This window comes from Diospyros lotus, chromosome 2, assembly GCF_014633365.1.
Source record: "Diospyros lotus cultivar Yz01 chromosome 2, ASM1463336v1, whole genome shotgun sequence".
NCBI classification, from domain to species: Eukaryota; Viridiplantae; Streptophyta; class Magnoliopsida; order Ericales; family Ebenaceae; genus Diospyros; species Diospyros lotus.
The window spans coordinates 5,189,040-5,205,918 of NC_068339.1; the positions used below are offsets into that span (position 1 = coordinate 5,189,040).

Consider the following 16,879-nt stretch of genomic DNA (forward strand, 5'->3'; position numbering starts at 1 on the left):
GGAATATCTTCTTCTTGGACAATATGCACGTGACCACTTTTCCGGTCTTGCTTCCATCAATGTCAAATGAGTCTGAGGATGCATCGATTGTATTTCTGCCAAGTATGTATCACACTCTATTGTGGTGTAACTGTATGCTGCAAGGTAGAATGCAGTCATCACATCTTTTCGCTGTCTACAACGTTTCTTCAAGTTTTGCTTAAGGTGGAAGAAACAAAAGACATGTGGGATAGAAGGGAAGACATGACTCATCGCATTCGCAATGCTTTGGTGACGATCAGAAACAATGACTAAATCTTCTCGCACTCTGATAGCCTCTCTCAATTTCGTCAAAAACCATATCCATGATCTGTCAGACTCACCATCTCCAAATCCAAAAGCGATGGGATAAATCATTTCCTCCCCATCTTTGCAAGTTGCAACGAATATCACCCATTTGTGTTCACCTTTCAAATGTGTGGCATCAACGGCAACAACCGGTCTTATGTAAGACCGAAAACCATGAAGGCAAGCTCCGAGTGCAAAAAATGAATATAAAAAATAATTATTTTCATCTGTCTCTATTGCCGTGATACTGCCAGGATTTGTTTCTTTTAACATGTGAAAATATAAGGGTAGTTGCTGATATGATTCATCTGGATTACCATAAGTAAGTCTCTTTGCATGTTGTAAAGACCTCCAAGCTTTAGTGTACATAATCTGCACACCATGTTGTTCCAGCAACTCCCCCATTAGCATTCTAGGTGTATATTCACTACTCGCCACTCTTTCAGAAAACAAACTTCCAATGACAATAGCCTTCACACTTCGAAAATGTGAATCGTATACGTCCGGAGTACACGTGTGACTCGGCATAAATTTCACCACATGCCAAAACGAACAACCAGGTCTACATCTTGCACGAAACATAAATTTGCAGTTCACATCCTTGCAACCAGCCTCAAATCGAATTGTGCACGAACGTCTGACTCGATAGTCCATCTTCACATCAACACAATATTGTCCAAATGCCAAAATTAGTTCCTGTTTACTTTTAAAGAGTGCACCCATGTGTAAAAGATCACCTTGGTATGGAATAGACACTTCAGGTCTTGTTTCCTCAATTGCATTATTTTCTACACTAGGAACGATCCAGTTTCTTTGTAAATGGTTGTCCTCAAATTGTGAACCTGAAAATCTTACTTCTGGGTACTCCGGACTCACTTCTCTTTCATCACCACCATCATCACATTATCACCATCGCTATCGTCACTATTATTATCAATTTCATTATCACAATCATCATCCGTATGTGGAACGTCATCTGACAAACCACCCATACCATATGTACCAAAATCATCATTTTGCAGTGGACTACGTGCGGATGTAAATGGAACGGCACCTGAATCTTGATTACCACCACTACGTAGGTTACAAACTCCAATATCTTTACAAATCATATCAACATACATCACTTTATATTTTCTGTCATCGCACATAATAAACCTGACACCGTAGTCGTCCTTGATAGGGAACTTGGTAGCTGGAAGTTCGCTTGAGTGTTCCGTTACAAAATGAATGGTGATGTCGTACCTTGTTTTATCAATTCCCGTTACTGTGTACACAATCTCAACCAATTGAGTAAAAGTCGTATTTTTGTAGATTCCCGCACACATCCTATTACCCCCAATATACTTATTATCATTTCATTCCCCGTTCCACACGATGACCAACTGCATTAAATCCATTGCTGCAAGATTGAAAGGAGTAAAAAATTAGTCTCACCATTACCATGGATGCAACGGACCCACACACACCCAAATCGGGTTCATTTCCTTATTAAACCAAGTCATAACTATAAGTAAGTAAGTTTATTTGCTTTTTGAGATTTGTATTTTATTTTCTTTTTCTAAAGAGATGATTTGTACAATTAAACATGATTTTTGACTTATAAACTAACAACCAAGTTATGATAATTTTTCATATGTAATTTAAGAAAAATATTTAAAAATTTTATGAAAAACATTGGAGGATTTTAACATAACACATTTAGGCACAAATGCTTAAAAAGTTAAATTTTGTTAAATAATATGATAAAATTAAATATATTATATTAAATTATATTATTTTACTCATATATAATATTAAATTATTTAACAAAATACTCATATTATTTTAAAAAATAATATATATAAAAACCATATCAGGTTTGTAGGCAACAAAAATCATAATCGGGCTTAGTGGGGGAACAAAGCCCGATCGGGCTTCGTTCCCCCCACAAAGCCCTATCGGGCTTTGTTCCGAAACTAAGCCCGATCAACTGTTATCGCCCACAAAACCCATAAACGATGTGCAGTTTTGAAATTTTTTTTTTCACCCGAATTAGAGCAAATTTGGAATGATATCTATCAAAATATGTTCTGCTCACAACTACAATCATTCTACACAACCTTAATAAGCAATGTGAACACAAAAATTATTTTAAAAAAATAAAACAAATACAAATCGAATAGATACCTTGAGATTGGGTGAAATTATTTGTTGGAGAGAAAGAAACTTATTGAATGAGACTTCAGTGAGGTCGCTGCAATTGATAAAGAAGATTGAATGACCCAACAAGCAAAAAGATTGAATGTATGAAGAATGACTGAGTTTGGATAGTTTGACAATGGAGAGAAAGAGAGTAACGTGAATGTGGGAAGAGGAGAGAGAAGAAAGGTTATATGAAAGAGATAAGGATATTTTGGTAAATGAGGCTAAGGACAGTAGGGTTTTCTATTTTAAAATCTCATTAAGGGTATTTTTGGTATTTTACATAAAAGTGGCTATAGAGTGTAATTAGTTTGTTTGAATAGTTAAAAACGTTTTTTTTCTGTGAAAAGTACAAAAAAGATTTTATACATTTGACTTTGGTCAAATATGAATTCATCCCTTAAAAGATTGGTCTTAAAGTTGGCATGATTGAGAATATAAAGGTACTTTCAGATTATATTATTAGTCATCACATAAAAATTAATCAAACTTAAAAGATTACAAAAATAATTATCAGAGACATGAAAAGTAATTCTAGCAGATGACATTAAACTCAAATTCTAGACAAATGGGTTTGAATTAGATCAAATTGTCTGACGAATCTTATAGATGACATAGAAGAAGGTAGAATGGTAATTTCGATACACATTTTTTATAATCTACGACAAATATATTTGTGCATGAAAAACAACAAAAATAACCCCTTGAGATCATAAATTTCAATCATGACAATGTTGTGAATCTCTAATCAAAAGAGTCAATGTTGAGACTTTGACAAGATTAAGGATTGAGATCAATTAAAGACCAAATAGGTGTCAAAAATTAAAGGATTTAGATGAAAATCCAGGCAAGAAATCATTAAAATTGATATGATACATGTGACAAATTTGAAATTGAGACGAAAGTTCTACTACTATAAAAAATGGTCATTCTTCCCTTAGCACTGTTATGTTTTCATATATATATATATATATCAGTGTAAGCGTATGTGTGTGAGAGAGTGGGTTAGTGGTGTCTCGCATCAGTGGGATAAAGAAAACACTAGTGATATTTAAACCCTTACCTCTCTTTTGGAGTTAGGTCTCAAAGGACACCTAGATTTTGTGAGCAAGCAAACACTTACTTGTTGACACATGTTGCCGTCGCCGTCTGATTGATCAATTCAGTTTGAAAAATAAATATGTTTTCATATACCAAAAAATAAAATTATTATTTTTTCCTTTATTACAGCATTTGGGTGGCCCAACGTCTTTATTCTTCACTCTTTATTACAATAGTTAACCGAAGTTTATCTCCGGTTAAAGAGGCGTGCGTAATGCTGCATTCACTCCACGAGTAAATGCTGGTGTCGATTTGTGCGTCTCCAAAACGCTATATAAGTATACCTCAGTGTGTGGGCATCGAAGTCTCCTACTATTGCTTTCTGTTGCCTGGTTTTGAGTCGTGGAAAGCCAGTGTCTGTGGGTTCTGCTAGAGTCCACCGTTGTGGTTGTCGTCATCGGGTTGGTCGTTGTATCCTATGAAGTCAGACGTCATAGCATGTCGTAACCTGTGCAGGGCAAATCTGTTTTCAGGATAACACCTCTGACGTGCTTCGACTGTTGTTGTCTCTTATCATCGTTTCGAGGTCCTACATTTTCGGTGTGTTGGTGGTTTGAATCCCCAGCCTTTTAAGGTTACAATGCAAGTTTCATTCTAGAAATTTTGTGTTTCGTGTCATTGTCGTTACGAAATTATATATACTGTGTTGTTATAACTGTTGTTATTGTTGTGAGAGATATAAATATACATCCATTATGTTTGACATTTTTCCAACAAGCACCACGTAAGAGGAAGGAGAGCTAGGGGAGTCGACGAAATGGTTTAACAGCAACGATTGGTGATTTTTGGTGGTTTCGACGTTGGGTGGTGATTTCTAGTGGTGCAAGGGGTGGTTAACAATGTATTATGGCGAAAAGCAGTGGTTGGCAACAATTTTCGGCAGTAGTGATAGTAAAACCAGTTGCTAGCGAACTGGATACGGTAGCGACACAATAGTTCGACAACGTTCTCCAACTATTCTCAACGTATTTTTGGTGGATCTGAAGTGCAGATGATGAGCGATCGATGATGATAAGTGGTCCGACATGAAGAATAACAGTGGTTGCAATGACTAGAGGTGGCCAAAGGGTTGATCAATGGCAAGTTGTGAGAACGGATTGAAAGTTTGAAACTTTCTCAAGGTGACACTTCCATCCCTTAAAAATTGGTTATTGTAGTTATACCCACTATGTTTTGTTTATTATGCACATGCCCTTTATTTTTGCCCAAATTGTTTGAACACCTAGCGATTTACATGTTATTAAATTTATTACTATTAAGATTGCATAAATTACACTATTGTCTTGAAATTTATGAATAGCATGGTAGGAAGTTGAAAATCTTGTTTATTGCATAAAAACCTATTTTTTATGAAACATGTATATGACCATATCAATGCCTTTTATGACTTATTGGTTAAGTGAGTTGAAACATTGTTATCAAATGAGTAATTGACATTTTATCTTGAATCAAATGATATAAGTTCACCTGATAAATAAGAAATGATGATTATCACACTATTTGTCATAATAAATGTAATAAATTTATGCATATTTTCATAGAAAAATTATTTTAGAGGTGTCACTTGGTAACTTATCATCTAATTCAATATTATTCAAATGTGTTAGAGGTAATCCAAATAGTTTAAGGGGGAAAGAAAAGATAGACAATTAAAAAATAGTTTTTTTTTATAATTCTATATTTTAACTATTTTCTTGCTATAGTATTTAGTTTCATTAAATTATTTGAACATTGAAACATAAAATGTAAGGATTTGGTTTATTAATTCGACATCTAATTTTCAACATTTACATCTTAATGGGTTAAAAGGAAAATTCATAAAAATTGGTAGAGATAAATGTAATTTTGGGAAAAATTTTGAGGCAATAGTGTGTTAAAAATATGAGGTGTTACAAAAAGATTTTTATCTTCTTATACATATTATCTCTAAATAATGTCCACCACTCATGGTGTGTTATCTCAAACGAAGGGTCTTATTCAATATTGGAACCGCCAATTTGAGCAAAATCTTAGCCTAGAGTCCATCGATCTAATCAAATCTCAATAAATTTGAGATAAACATCTCTTCCTAAATTTCAGGAAAATGATTTGCAAAGATAATCTTAATCCCTCTCAACCTATCTATAATAATTACTCTTAAGTGCTATCTAACAAGGAGACTTAATTCAAAATAAAAGATTATATTTACATTGCTATAAATAGAAAACTATCTCTCTTCCAGGATAAACTTTCATTCTCAATATTAATCTTAAGCTACATCTAGCTTTATTGTCTCATTTGTATTGTCCCACGTTTGATGTAGGTATCAGAGTTGCTTTCCTAGGATATCTCATCTCTTCTTCTCGTTTGCAGTTTACCAATTCCTATGATCCAAAACTAAAGTTTCTTACAAACTTGTATGTTCTTTTCCCATAAATATATTGGTGGTTGAATTTGAGCATCGTCACTGTCCTATTGCAGTAGTCCTCATGTAAACAACTTGCTTTACTGCCAAACCGAAATCTCATTAATTCAAAATGTTTGGGGTGTTAGTTATACAAATCAATAAATATTTTCTACCCATTAGGGTAATATTTAACATTTCAACGATAAATAATAGAAATTTAAATGGATATTTAAGTTAATTACCTTGAAGCAATGATCTTTGTTAATTATTAGCCATATTATATCCATTCTAACTAGGGCACTCAATAACACTGGAAGATAGGTAGGAGAAAAATAGATACAACTTAGGTTTTCCCTTTAAATTTGTTAAAAATTAGGAAAATTGACAATTTTAATTTGATGCAAAGGAAGAATGATATGGGAATAGGGAAAGGGGAAAGGGAAGTTTTGCAACAAATAGGTCTTAAAAATTTGGAGGGACATGAGCCTTCGTAACTTTATAGGACACATGTGACTTTGCAATATAATATTATGCCACAATGTCATATTTTTTATTTAATAAGCTACAAAAATTAAAACTTATAAAAATATATTAGAAATTTGTATTAATGTATTCTTTTTATTAAACTTTGACGATTTAGGAAAAAAATAAAATTAAGTACTCAACCACATCTTCTGTTCAAAGATCCCATTGATGATTTTAAATCGCTCAAAATATCATGAAATTAGAGCATGTAGTTATGCTTTTAAGTAAAAGGGTTGTTTAAATAAATATAATGTACATTTAAAGAAATATTAGTATTATTGTTTAGATACAATAATAAATTTGTAATTGTGAAAAAGTATTCATCTCAAGATTATAGTATCTGAGAGACTTGCGAAAGCGAAAATAGTCAGGGACAGTGAATGTCTCCCGCACAGATTCTCTAATACTTAAATTTTGTGAAAAAGTATAAGAAAATAAGAAGATTATAATCTGAGTAGAGTTTTAATCTTACATTGATTGGAAGAATTACCTCTTATTTATAGAGATCAAAGTTGATAGGTAAAAGAGCATCAATGTCTTTCAAATCATTTATTTTAAATTTTTAGACAGAGATATTAAAAATGACTTTGACACATTCTTAACCTTGAAAAAACTTTCTTGACACAATTCAATTTTCTCAAGAAGGCCTCGAGAGCATCCCTTTTTTAAGGTTCTTTCTTTTGACTTTATCTTAAAGTTGAGCTTACTTTTTTGAACACAATAATTAGAATACTAACAAACGAGTCCAATCAAGTATGTTTTTTAATATATAAATTATTTTTTATATAGAAAACTATATTAAATATTTTTGTAATCTTAAAATTAAAATAATTTAAATATATTATTGTCAATAAATTATCCTTATGAAACTATAGTCAAACTTTTAAATTAGTAACAGGTATTTTGTAATATTTTTTATTTCTGGCAATCTCTTAAGGAAAAAAACAATTATCTGGTTTGCAAGCTCATAAAATAATCGTAATAATTACTTTTCATTTGAGTAAATTTATTGTGCATAAAGCTTTAAAATTATTTTGAATTTATTTAACACAACAAATTCATTTGAATAATTAAATGGGAAAATAGAAAAAGAATTCATTTGAATGATTTTAATGTAATTTATTGGAGTTAATAATGTGTGAAACAATGAGACTTTAAACTCATACTAATAACGTTAAAACCTACAGAGACAATGTATAAATTTTTCAAACCCATTTTATTTATTCATTTAAAGTCCTTTAAATATTTTTTTAAAATTTATAAAACTTTACAAAATCATTAAATTTCAAGCCCTACAAATGTTTTCTATCATTTAATAGCTTTAATGTGTTTTATTAAGATTTGAACAATTATGTGGCTGAATTTGTGAATGTCTTTGTTTAGTTGGGATTACTGCTCTTACATGGTTTCCCGTCGCTCGTGTCATCGATTTTGGCAAAGAAGATAAATCGTAGGTGGAGACTTTACTTCATTGTGTATAACAAGAAATCGAACTCATAATTTATTGGTGCGAATCTCATTTTATCGTAACCCAACCACTTAACTTGTGTCTTACGTGCAATGTCTCTGCATAATTGCTTAATAGATTGCCAACAAAAGCATAGAGAGACAGAACTCCGCTTGGCCCACCCATTTTATGGGTTGAGCAGAATTTGGCCTGCAAGGGAGATGAACTAGGTTGGGCCGGTCAAGGGGAAATGGGGACCCAACAGAGCCCTATAACCCTTAATAAACGGGTTAAAGTAGGTCGAGTCGGATCATTTTAGTGGGTCACACTCATTTTGATGGATATTTTGATCAGTCAGCTATAATTTTTATGGATTGGACAAGGTCAGATCACAAGCCACAAAACACTAGCTAGACTCAATTTATTTGCTATAATATCAGGTCGAGCTGGGCAGGATTGAGACGAGGGCCGGCCGGGCGCGCCCCATTTGCAACACTAGGTGCAACACCTGAGAGTCTTTGGCTCGTGTGCGAAAAGGTGAAGAGACAGAAGCTAAATAGAAGGCTGAGATTGGCATTCTAGTTGGCTACGGATATATCAACCTTTGACAGCAACAACAGCAGCCAACAGAGATGTCAAGCTCAATGAACTGGCAACTCATCAGAAGAGGACTCTGCAAATATCACATCAACAGATCCTGAAACAATTCATGAGCAAAAAATGCTGACATGTCCATTGATCATGAAATGTAACTGTTAGGGAGTCAATCCAGCAGAAAAAAACTAGAATAGTATTGTACACACAAGATAAAATTTATGGGGTTTGTTGCACTATGTGTTTTTCATTATTTTTAAAAAATTATAATTACAAAAATAAAGACCACATATTTATAGATAAGATTATAATTACTAGAATAAAGGTCATATATTTATAGATAAAAATTAGGACAAATGAAACTCATAATTTAAATAAAATCTCTATTTATTTAGAATTTTAAAAATAAATCTTCTAATTCTAATTTTTAAAGATGATTGTACATCAACTCTAGTTAACATTGTTATACCTGAGCTTGAAGGACATGAAGAAGCAACAAAAGACCTAAGATGGAGAGAAGTAATAGAGGAGAAGCTAGACATGATTGAAAAAAATCAAACATGGGTGTTAGTGGACAAATCAAGTCACAAGAATGCTATTAAAGTAGAGTGGATATTTAAAACCAAATTGAATGTTGTGGTTCTATTAACAAATAAGATTAGTAGTTAAAGGCTTTAATAATATGGTATGAATTTTTTAAAGACTTTTGCTTCATTAGTAAGACTCGACACCATAAGCTTGTTGTTAGCTTTAGAAGCTTAGGAGTGGAAAATTTTTCAACTCAATGCCATGTTAGCATTTCTAAATGGTTGCTTAGTGGAGGAAATTTACATTGAGTAACCTAAAGGGGGAAGTGAAAACAAGAAAAGGCTTTGGATGGCCTAAATCAGGCTCCCAGCTTGGTACAATAGAATTAATGAATTTGAATTTAGAAACAGTTAAAAGTGAATAACTCTTTATGTGAAAATTATAAAAAATAATGATTTACTTGTGAAACAATCATTAGGTCAAATGATGAAGGTTTTTGAAATGAAAGATACAAGAGAGATGTATCATTTCCATGGCATGGAGATTTCATAATCTCAACAAAGAAATTATCACAAGACAACATAACTATGAAAAGGAAGTGCTTAATAAGTTGAACGTGGAGAATTACAAACCAATAAGCACTCATTTGATGCCAAATGTGAAGCTAAGCAAAGAAGATGACACAACAAAGGTTGATGAAAGAGTATATAGAAGAAGCCTCTATAGGTTGTCTAATATATTTAATGGTAACAAGATTTGATATTTGTTTTAGCCACATAACTTGTACATATCCATTGTATACACTCCATAAGACACAACAAATGCATTATTATTATTATTTTTAGGCATAGATTGGATGACAAAAAGATGAGCGATCTATCAATGTAGTCTGGTGAGTCGTGATTTCGATTCCTCTTTTACATAAGAGCCAAAGACCGAATCTACGATTTACTTTCCTGTATAATCAAAGGCATGAATACATAAAGTCGTACAAGAACGATGATCCCAAAAGAGACATTATTATTATTCCTTGTGTATACACTTAAATGCCAACCCAACAATGAATACATAAATAAAATCACGAAACCGAGAGACGCAACAAAAATGACAAGGCAATTCATTCACAGTCTCAAGCCATGGAATGGAAGCAATTAATGCTGCTGCATTAGAACCCTCGCGGCAGAGGCCGTCCCTGTAGAAACGACTGGAACAGTACCAGCGATCTCTCCGGCTGCGAGAAAGGAGCTTCATGAGACGCGCCTCTAATGGTGGCGAACGAGAGGATGTTGCCATAGACTTCAGTCCATCCACCAACCTGACCATCGGGCAAACGAATTAATAGCTATAGTTAGGATCCATTCGTCCAAGTATAGGCTAGGCTATTCCTGATCGATAACAGCATTCATTGAATAAATCCTGGAACTACAGCTAATCGAGCATTGATCAGCTGATCAATAACAGCATTATGTTGCTTCTTGATATATATCATCTAACGAAAATGACAAACAATGCTCTATCGTTATGGCCCTTGTTTTTTGTTTTTCCTGGGAAATTTATGGCAGCCATTGGAATGAAATTGTTTCTTTGGTTTACCTGTTGCCCGGCGAACCAGACTCTATATGGTGCAGTTGTGTTCAACCCCAGTTTATTTGCGAGTCCATGGACCAAGGTGCGGCTTCCAGTGAGTGGAATGACGGAATCTTGATCGCCACTGCAATCAAGAAGTTTGATTACCTTAAACAATTAATGGAAACTCTGAAACTCTTCGAATTGAGATCATTAACTAAGCAGCGAGGATAGTTGTGTTTCACCTGTAAACCAAGACTCGAACTCCACTCTTGAGAAGTAACCCAACTAAAGAGATAGTAGGCATCTCCACATCAAGCAGCTCGTATTCCAGAATGCTGCGATACAAGTAGAAATGAAGAATTCCATCAGTTATAGTTTATTAGAACATTCTGAGATTTTTTTTGTTTATTTTGTATAATCTTTCCACACTTGATTTTTACCTATTTAGGTTAGTCTCAGAAGAACTTATATATGCCCATCATACACAAACAATACGATTTTGACATTTTCTCTTTCAACTTGGTATTTTTTCTTTTCCTCCAAGAAATTTTCAAGCTGTAGCACGATTAACACAACTTTAGCCGGTTTCCTAACAAAAATTCTCGTTAGAGAAAGAGGAGGAAGACGACTTACTCACTACAAACAGACCATCCACGTACACCAACTAGCCGGGCATGTAACGCCGTCTGCACATCTTTCCTGTTCAAATAATTGACAGTTTCATCTTCTACACATACATCTATCTTCTCACCAACTTGCTGCAGATAAGGCAAGGTATTAAAAGGGGCATCAAACCAATGAATTCTATAGATTATAAACGAAGAGCAATGGATCATTGAGTACGGAAGACCAACTTGTGGAGCGATAATCTTAGACTGCGACAGCACAGATGGAATGCAGACATCAAGAGTTACATCATATTTGTCCACAAATCTACTGGTTTCTCTGCTCACTTGGCTCATAACCTTCGAGCAAATGGGTGAAACCGAGCTTCTGTAATACTCACTCACGTACCGCGAGTAATTACAGGCAGAAGTGAAAAGTCTATACGTCGAATCAGATAATAACCCATGAGACCACAAGAACTCGGCCCTTGAATTCAAGTCGGTGGCAAATTCTAGAACAGGATTGCCCAGCTGCAACAGAGACAAAACTGCCACTTAGCCTATAAAATTAGGCCCATTTTCTATTCATTTTTACTTCTTATTACACCAACAGGAATAAATAATCAGAGCATTTGGCAAAAAGATGAACTTACAGCAACTCCTTTCAAATTGAAAAACTTTTCCTTCCGATTGAATTCAATCATCATTTTTGCTAGCTGAGGAATATAGTGACCTGCCATTAACAGGCAACATATCACACACACAGATTTTTACTTATCTCTAGATGTTCCTTCCATTATAGTAGAAAGAAATTATATGGGCTACAAAGGAACCTGCATAGCTTTCTCCTGTGATAAAGAGATCTCTATGGCGGTATTGGGGGAACTTGTTGAACCATCTTTGCAAAAAGACAAGGTTATCTCTGGCTTCAGACATTAGCATATGAATTAGCTTTAGAACATAAACAGAACTTGATAATATCTAGTTTTTATTTTTCTACCCAGAACTAGCAGCCACTGTCCTTCTGGTATATGCATTATGCCGGGGTCAATTCCCCAGACACATGCACCAAGTAAATATAAAAAGGAGATTTAAATCTTGATAGCAGAGGTGACCCTTATATTCTCTTAACACGAGGCCAACCCTGGGGTTGTAGTATCTAATTTATCAACACCGAAAATCTTGAAGAAAATCTTAAAGAACATTGGAGATTACCAGTTGATTCATCATTTACAGCCACATAGGAGGAGGTATCAGTAGAATAAGAGAATCCCACTCCAATTGGTGTCTCTAAATACAGCATATTTGCTTCTGAAAACAACAAATTTTTCAGTTTGTTTCTGAAATTTCCAGCAAAACACACAAAACACAAGTCGGAAAATAGGAAAATGGGCTGCCAATTTTGGTGTAATGCTTTCTTTACCTTTATTCCAGCTACACTCATTTCTAACCAGAACCTGGCCGCTGGGTCTGAAAGGACCATTTTCAGAGAATGCCCCCACTCCCAAAGAAGAACAACCAGGCCCTACAAAATCCAAATCAACCCATTTCAAAATCACAATGTACAACAAGTTTAAACCCATTTCAAATTCAATGTTTCCTCTTCTTCTCAACAATTTCTTTTTTTTTTTTTTCAATTGAAATCTACCTCCATTCAACCAAAGAACTAGAGGCTTCGAAGCCGGATCCATTTCTGCCTCCACAAAGTAGTAGAAGAGAGACTTCTGATTCTTTCCATCCACAGTGACATAGCCTGAGAACTGGTTGAAACCCACAAGAGGCTGCCCAGGCAACCGATAAATCTTGTCAGCCTGAGATAAAGAGCAAAGCTGAAGCACAAAAGCAGCCATTGCCATGGCTGTCCAAGCTTGGCAATGCATTGTTTCAGAAAGAAGTGAAGCTGTGGTGGCTCGGCGGAGAGGATGAGCTTTTAAAAGTTTTGTATGATTACAGAGTTTCAGCTTTTAAATAACTGGGGAATTTGGGTCTGTGGGTTAGGTAGTGGGCTGAGTCAGGCTAGTGAAATTGAAAGATGAGAGCTGGAGATTCAGCTGTCCTAAAAAATTCTCAACTTTTTTTTGTAGATCTTGCAGACCTGCTGGTTCCTTTTCTTTTTTGTTTTTTTCTTTATTTCTTTGCTGAATAAATTGAGCATAAAGTCAACATCCCCCAAATTGATTGCCCAAGTGAACGTTTAGACTTTATACTGGCCCTTGCCACCAAAAGGCTCCAATTTTGCCTTTTTTTTTTAATTTATAAATTAAAATCCTTAATTAATCACATTCTCAATATTTAAGACTGGGTTCTCTTTAAATTTTAATTTTAATTTTTAATTTTTAATTTTGATAATCTGTTTTTAAAAAACTAAAAATGCGTTTTATTTATTATTCTAAAAATTATTTTTTAAAACAAAAAATTAAAAAATACATTTAGTTTAGAATTTTAAAAAAAATTATTTTTACTCACTATTCTCCTTTCTATTTCAATTACTATTTTATTTATTTATTTTAATAAATTTTAATTTTATTTATTTTACCTTATCTATAATTTTCACACATACACAAAATTAATAATCAAATGCATAAATTAATAACCAAATACACAAAATAATTATATGCATGCATAAATAAAATAATTAAATATGCACATACACAAAATTAATAATTAAATATACAAATCAATAACTAAATATACAATATCAATCATCCAACACATTGATAAATAAAAAAATATCAAAATCCCACAAATCTATTTCAAAAGAAATTTAGTCTCCATTTTCTTGAAATTCCAATCCAAAATTCAAAGAAAACCCACGAAGATGCTCGTCGCCACTGTATATTTGTCTTACAAAACCCATGAAGTTAAAATTTGGTCTCCATTTTCTACTGTTGCTCGTCGCCATCATTGTCGCTGCTAATTGTCACTGTTGCCGTTGTTGTTGCTCGTTGCTGCCTCCATAATTAGTTCTTCTTCGGGCGATTCAACCTGTCTCGCTTCTAGCTGCCACCAGATCTGGTGGTCATTAATGACCGTGGGGGAAGGGAAGAGAGAGATGGTCGCCACTGGATTTGTTACTATTAATAGCCGTTGCATTCGACTAGGTGCAAGAAGGAGAAGAAGAAAAAAAAAAAAAAAAAAAAAGTCATCGTAAAAGCTAGAAAATACGACATTTTCCGTGTTTTGATTGTTTTACTTGAAAACATCCAAAATAAATTTTTCTAGCTTTGAGTTTTTTTACAAATTTTTTTCTTGTTTTTAAAAATAATAAAGTAAACACATTTTAAATATTTTAAAAAATTGAAAACAAAAAACAACCTAAAAACTATAAAGAAAACACAATCTAACTTTTTCTATCACATTATAATTATCTCTTCGTCCGACACAATCAATTCAGAGAAATACTTCTTAGCATTATCTACTAACTCAATTTCAAACTTTAAAGCAATTTTTAAATAAATAGCTAAATGAGATTTTAAAATTTAATAAATTTTCGGAAACACTCAACAAATATATATATATATATATGTGTAAAAAAAGGACAATTTTTAATACTTCTATTAAGGAGAAATAGTCTCTTTCAAAGAGAGAGAGATGATGTAAAACACAAACCTTTTTTTATCCTTATAAAATAAAATTTGTGTACATTAAAATGCTTTTTTTAAGTTAAATCAAACCCAAATATGACTCAAGACTTATTTGGGTTATTTATATTATTTTATATGTTTAATCAGAGAAGATTATAATGATTATGTCTAAACAATATCATAGCATTCATTGCCCCATATTACTTGTTTTTAATTGAAAAAACATTCAATAGAGAGTTTAAAAACCAACACTCTAGGTAAGGTGCTTGTGATGTTTGGGTAGAACAAGGCAGAATGGGTATGTTCCATAGAAAAGTGACTTTAGAGGATACGTTCCCATTTCTCAGAAAAATGTATGAAAATGACCTCTTTAATCAATGGTGTCTCCCACCTCCCAAGAAAAACTTATGCCCACATTTATAAAGCTAATAATATGCCAGTGTGAAAGGGATCATTCACACATCATCACAAAATTTATGTGAAATTGATCTCTCTCCTAGGAGATGCCTTGGTGCCCATTCACCCATTTCAAAATAAATAAAAAAAAAACTAAAATTAGGGTGTTTATGGTGGAATAATTTTTGTCTAATATAAATTTACAATTCAATTAAGTTTTAATTTAAAAATTTAATAATAGATCTTACATTAAAATTTATAAAAGTTGGTATTGAAATTTGCCGTTATAGAGTTGTAGTAAAGAAGACTTCTTATTTGTCAAAATAGAAAGAAGATCATGTCAGGGTACAAGTCAAGTGATTGAATCACGATAAGTTGAGATTTGCACCAATAAATTGTGAGTTCAATTTCTTATCTTGTGTAGTGAGTCAAAATTTTTACTTATGATTTATCTCTTCTACAGAAATAAAAAACACAAGCGACGAGAGATCGCGCAAGAACGATAATCTTAAAATAAAAAGAAGATTATTTTATATCCAGCCTCTTCTCTCTACTTTGCAAAATAGAGAATTTGGACTTCTAATGGGTTAATAGTTATTTTCTTTGGAACTAAACCAAATGAATTGAAACGTATTAAGATTGAAGAACTGTTGACAAGTATTGTAAGTGCTAACAATTATTGTATATTTTGCTGCATATCACAAAATCCAGTTCATTCATTGCACACATCTCACCCAAGCTTCAGTTGTTCCAATTAAAACAACAGCTTTTGAACACCATTTACAGAATGGGTGGAAACCACATACATGGAGTGAGAAAACCTCCAGAATTGAACTGTCAGAATGTGACAACTCAAGAAAAAGTTAAGTGTTTGCTTCATGAATGTCGCAAATTCTGGGAAAGATGAACTTATCCAAGATGGGGGTTTATTCAAACAGAAAATGATTCAGAACCAAATAAACAATGCAAAAGCATGGCAGAGCATATACCCTCTCACTCAAACAATGTGCTGCATAGTTCACACATTAGCTTTCTGTACTTATGTGGGCGTGAGATGCACTCATTCTTTTTGACCTCTTTGAAAAGGTTGGATAAATAATAATGAGGTTCCCACCACTCCACTGCCATTCCATTCCACTTTCCCAGAGCATAGGCAGCCCCTATTCTATAGCTTCTAAGAGAAGGGCGCCCCCACCCACCTTCTGAGATTGGCGGAGCAGAAGGGCATCTTAACGAAAGTTGAATATACTTTTGCCATGTCTGCCAAAGGAATAGGAAAAATGTTAAGAAAGCCCATCGGCCTTACCGATGAGTTTATCAAAAGGGGGCAAAAAATTGATTTTGCCCCCATGCTTGCTTTCTTCCTCCCCCTTCCATGAATCCTTCCCCTACTTTGTACGTCTTCGTCGTCGTGTCTCACGGCCATCGCCTTGCCTCGCCTCTCAATCATGGCCGCCTCACTCGTCTCGCCCCGCCCTCACCGACAGTCACTGCATCAACTGTCGGCGAAGGCGAGACGGCCATGGCTGAGAGGCGACTGAGGTGAGGCAAGGTGATGGTCGTGAGGCGCGACGACGAGGTGAGGCGACAACCATGACAGGCGGACGCACAAAGAGGGGGGTGTAGTGGCCCG

General features: G+C 34.0%; 1 protein-coding gene across 2 annotated transcripts; it reads right to left on the bottom strand.

Annotated features, from left to right (window-relative positions):
- Positions 1 to 10,092: 10,092 nt before the first annotated feature.
- LOC127794016 (serine carboxypeptidase-like 45) lies at positions 10,093 to 13,424 on the bottom strand. Of its 2 annotated transcripts, XM_052324875.1 has the most exons (10): positions 12,915 to 13,424; positions 12,690 to 12,791; positions 12,482 to 12,577; positions 12,100 to 12,192; positions 11,920 to 11,999; positions 11,516 to 11,797; positions 11,295 to 11,419; positions 10,904 to 10,996; positions 10,686 to 10,803; positions 10,093 to 10,407 (listed from the first exon to the last, which is right to left on the bottom strand). In XM_052324875.1, the coding sequence occupies exons 1-10, from the start codon at positions 13,144 to 13,146 to the stop codon at positions 10,258 to 10,260; spliced, it is 1,371 nt and encodes a 456-aa protein (XP_052180835.1). In that variant the 5' UTR covers positions 13,147 to 13,424; the 3' UTR covers positions 10,093 to 10,257. The 2 variants fall into 2 exon arrangements, with proteins under 2 accessions (XP_052180835.1, XP_052180834.1); XM_052324874.1 differs by having other exon boundaries at positions 11,295 to 11,797.
- Positions 13,425 to 16,879: the final 3,455 nt, after the last annotated feature.

Coding starts and splice junctions, on each gene's coding strand:
- LOC127794016 (XM_052324874.1), bottom strand. CDS start 13,146: ATGCATTGCCAAGCTTGGACAGCCATGGCAATGGCTGCTTTTGTGCTT. Junction 12,578..12,689: donor TGAGTGTAGCTGGAATAAAG/GTAAAGAAAGCA, acceptor TGTTGTTTTCAG/AAGCAAATATGCTGTATTTA. Junction 11,798..11,919: donor TCAATTTGAAAGGAGTTGCT/GTAAGTTCATCT, acceptor TCTCTGTTGCAG/CTGGGCAATCCTGTTCTAGA.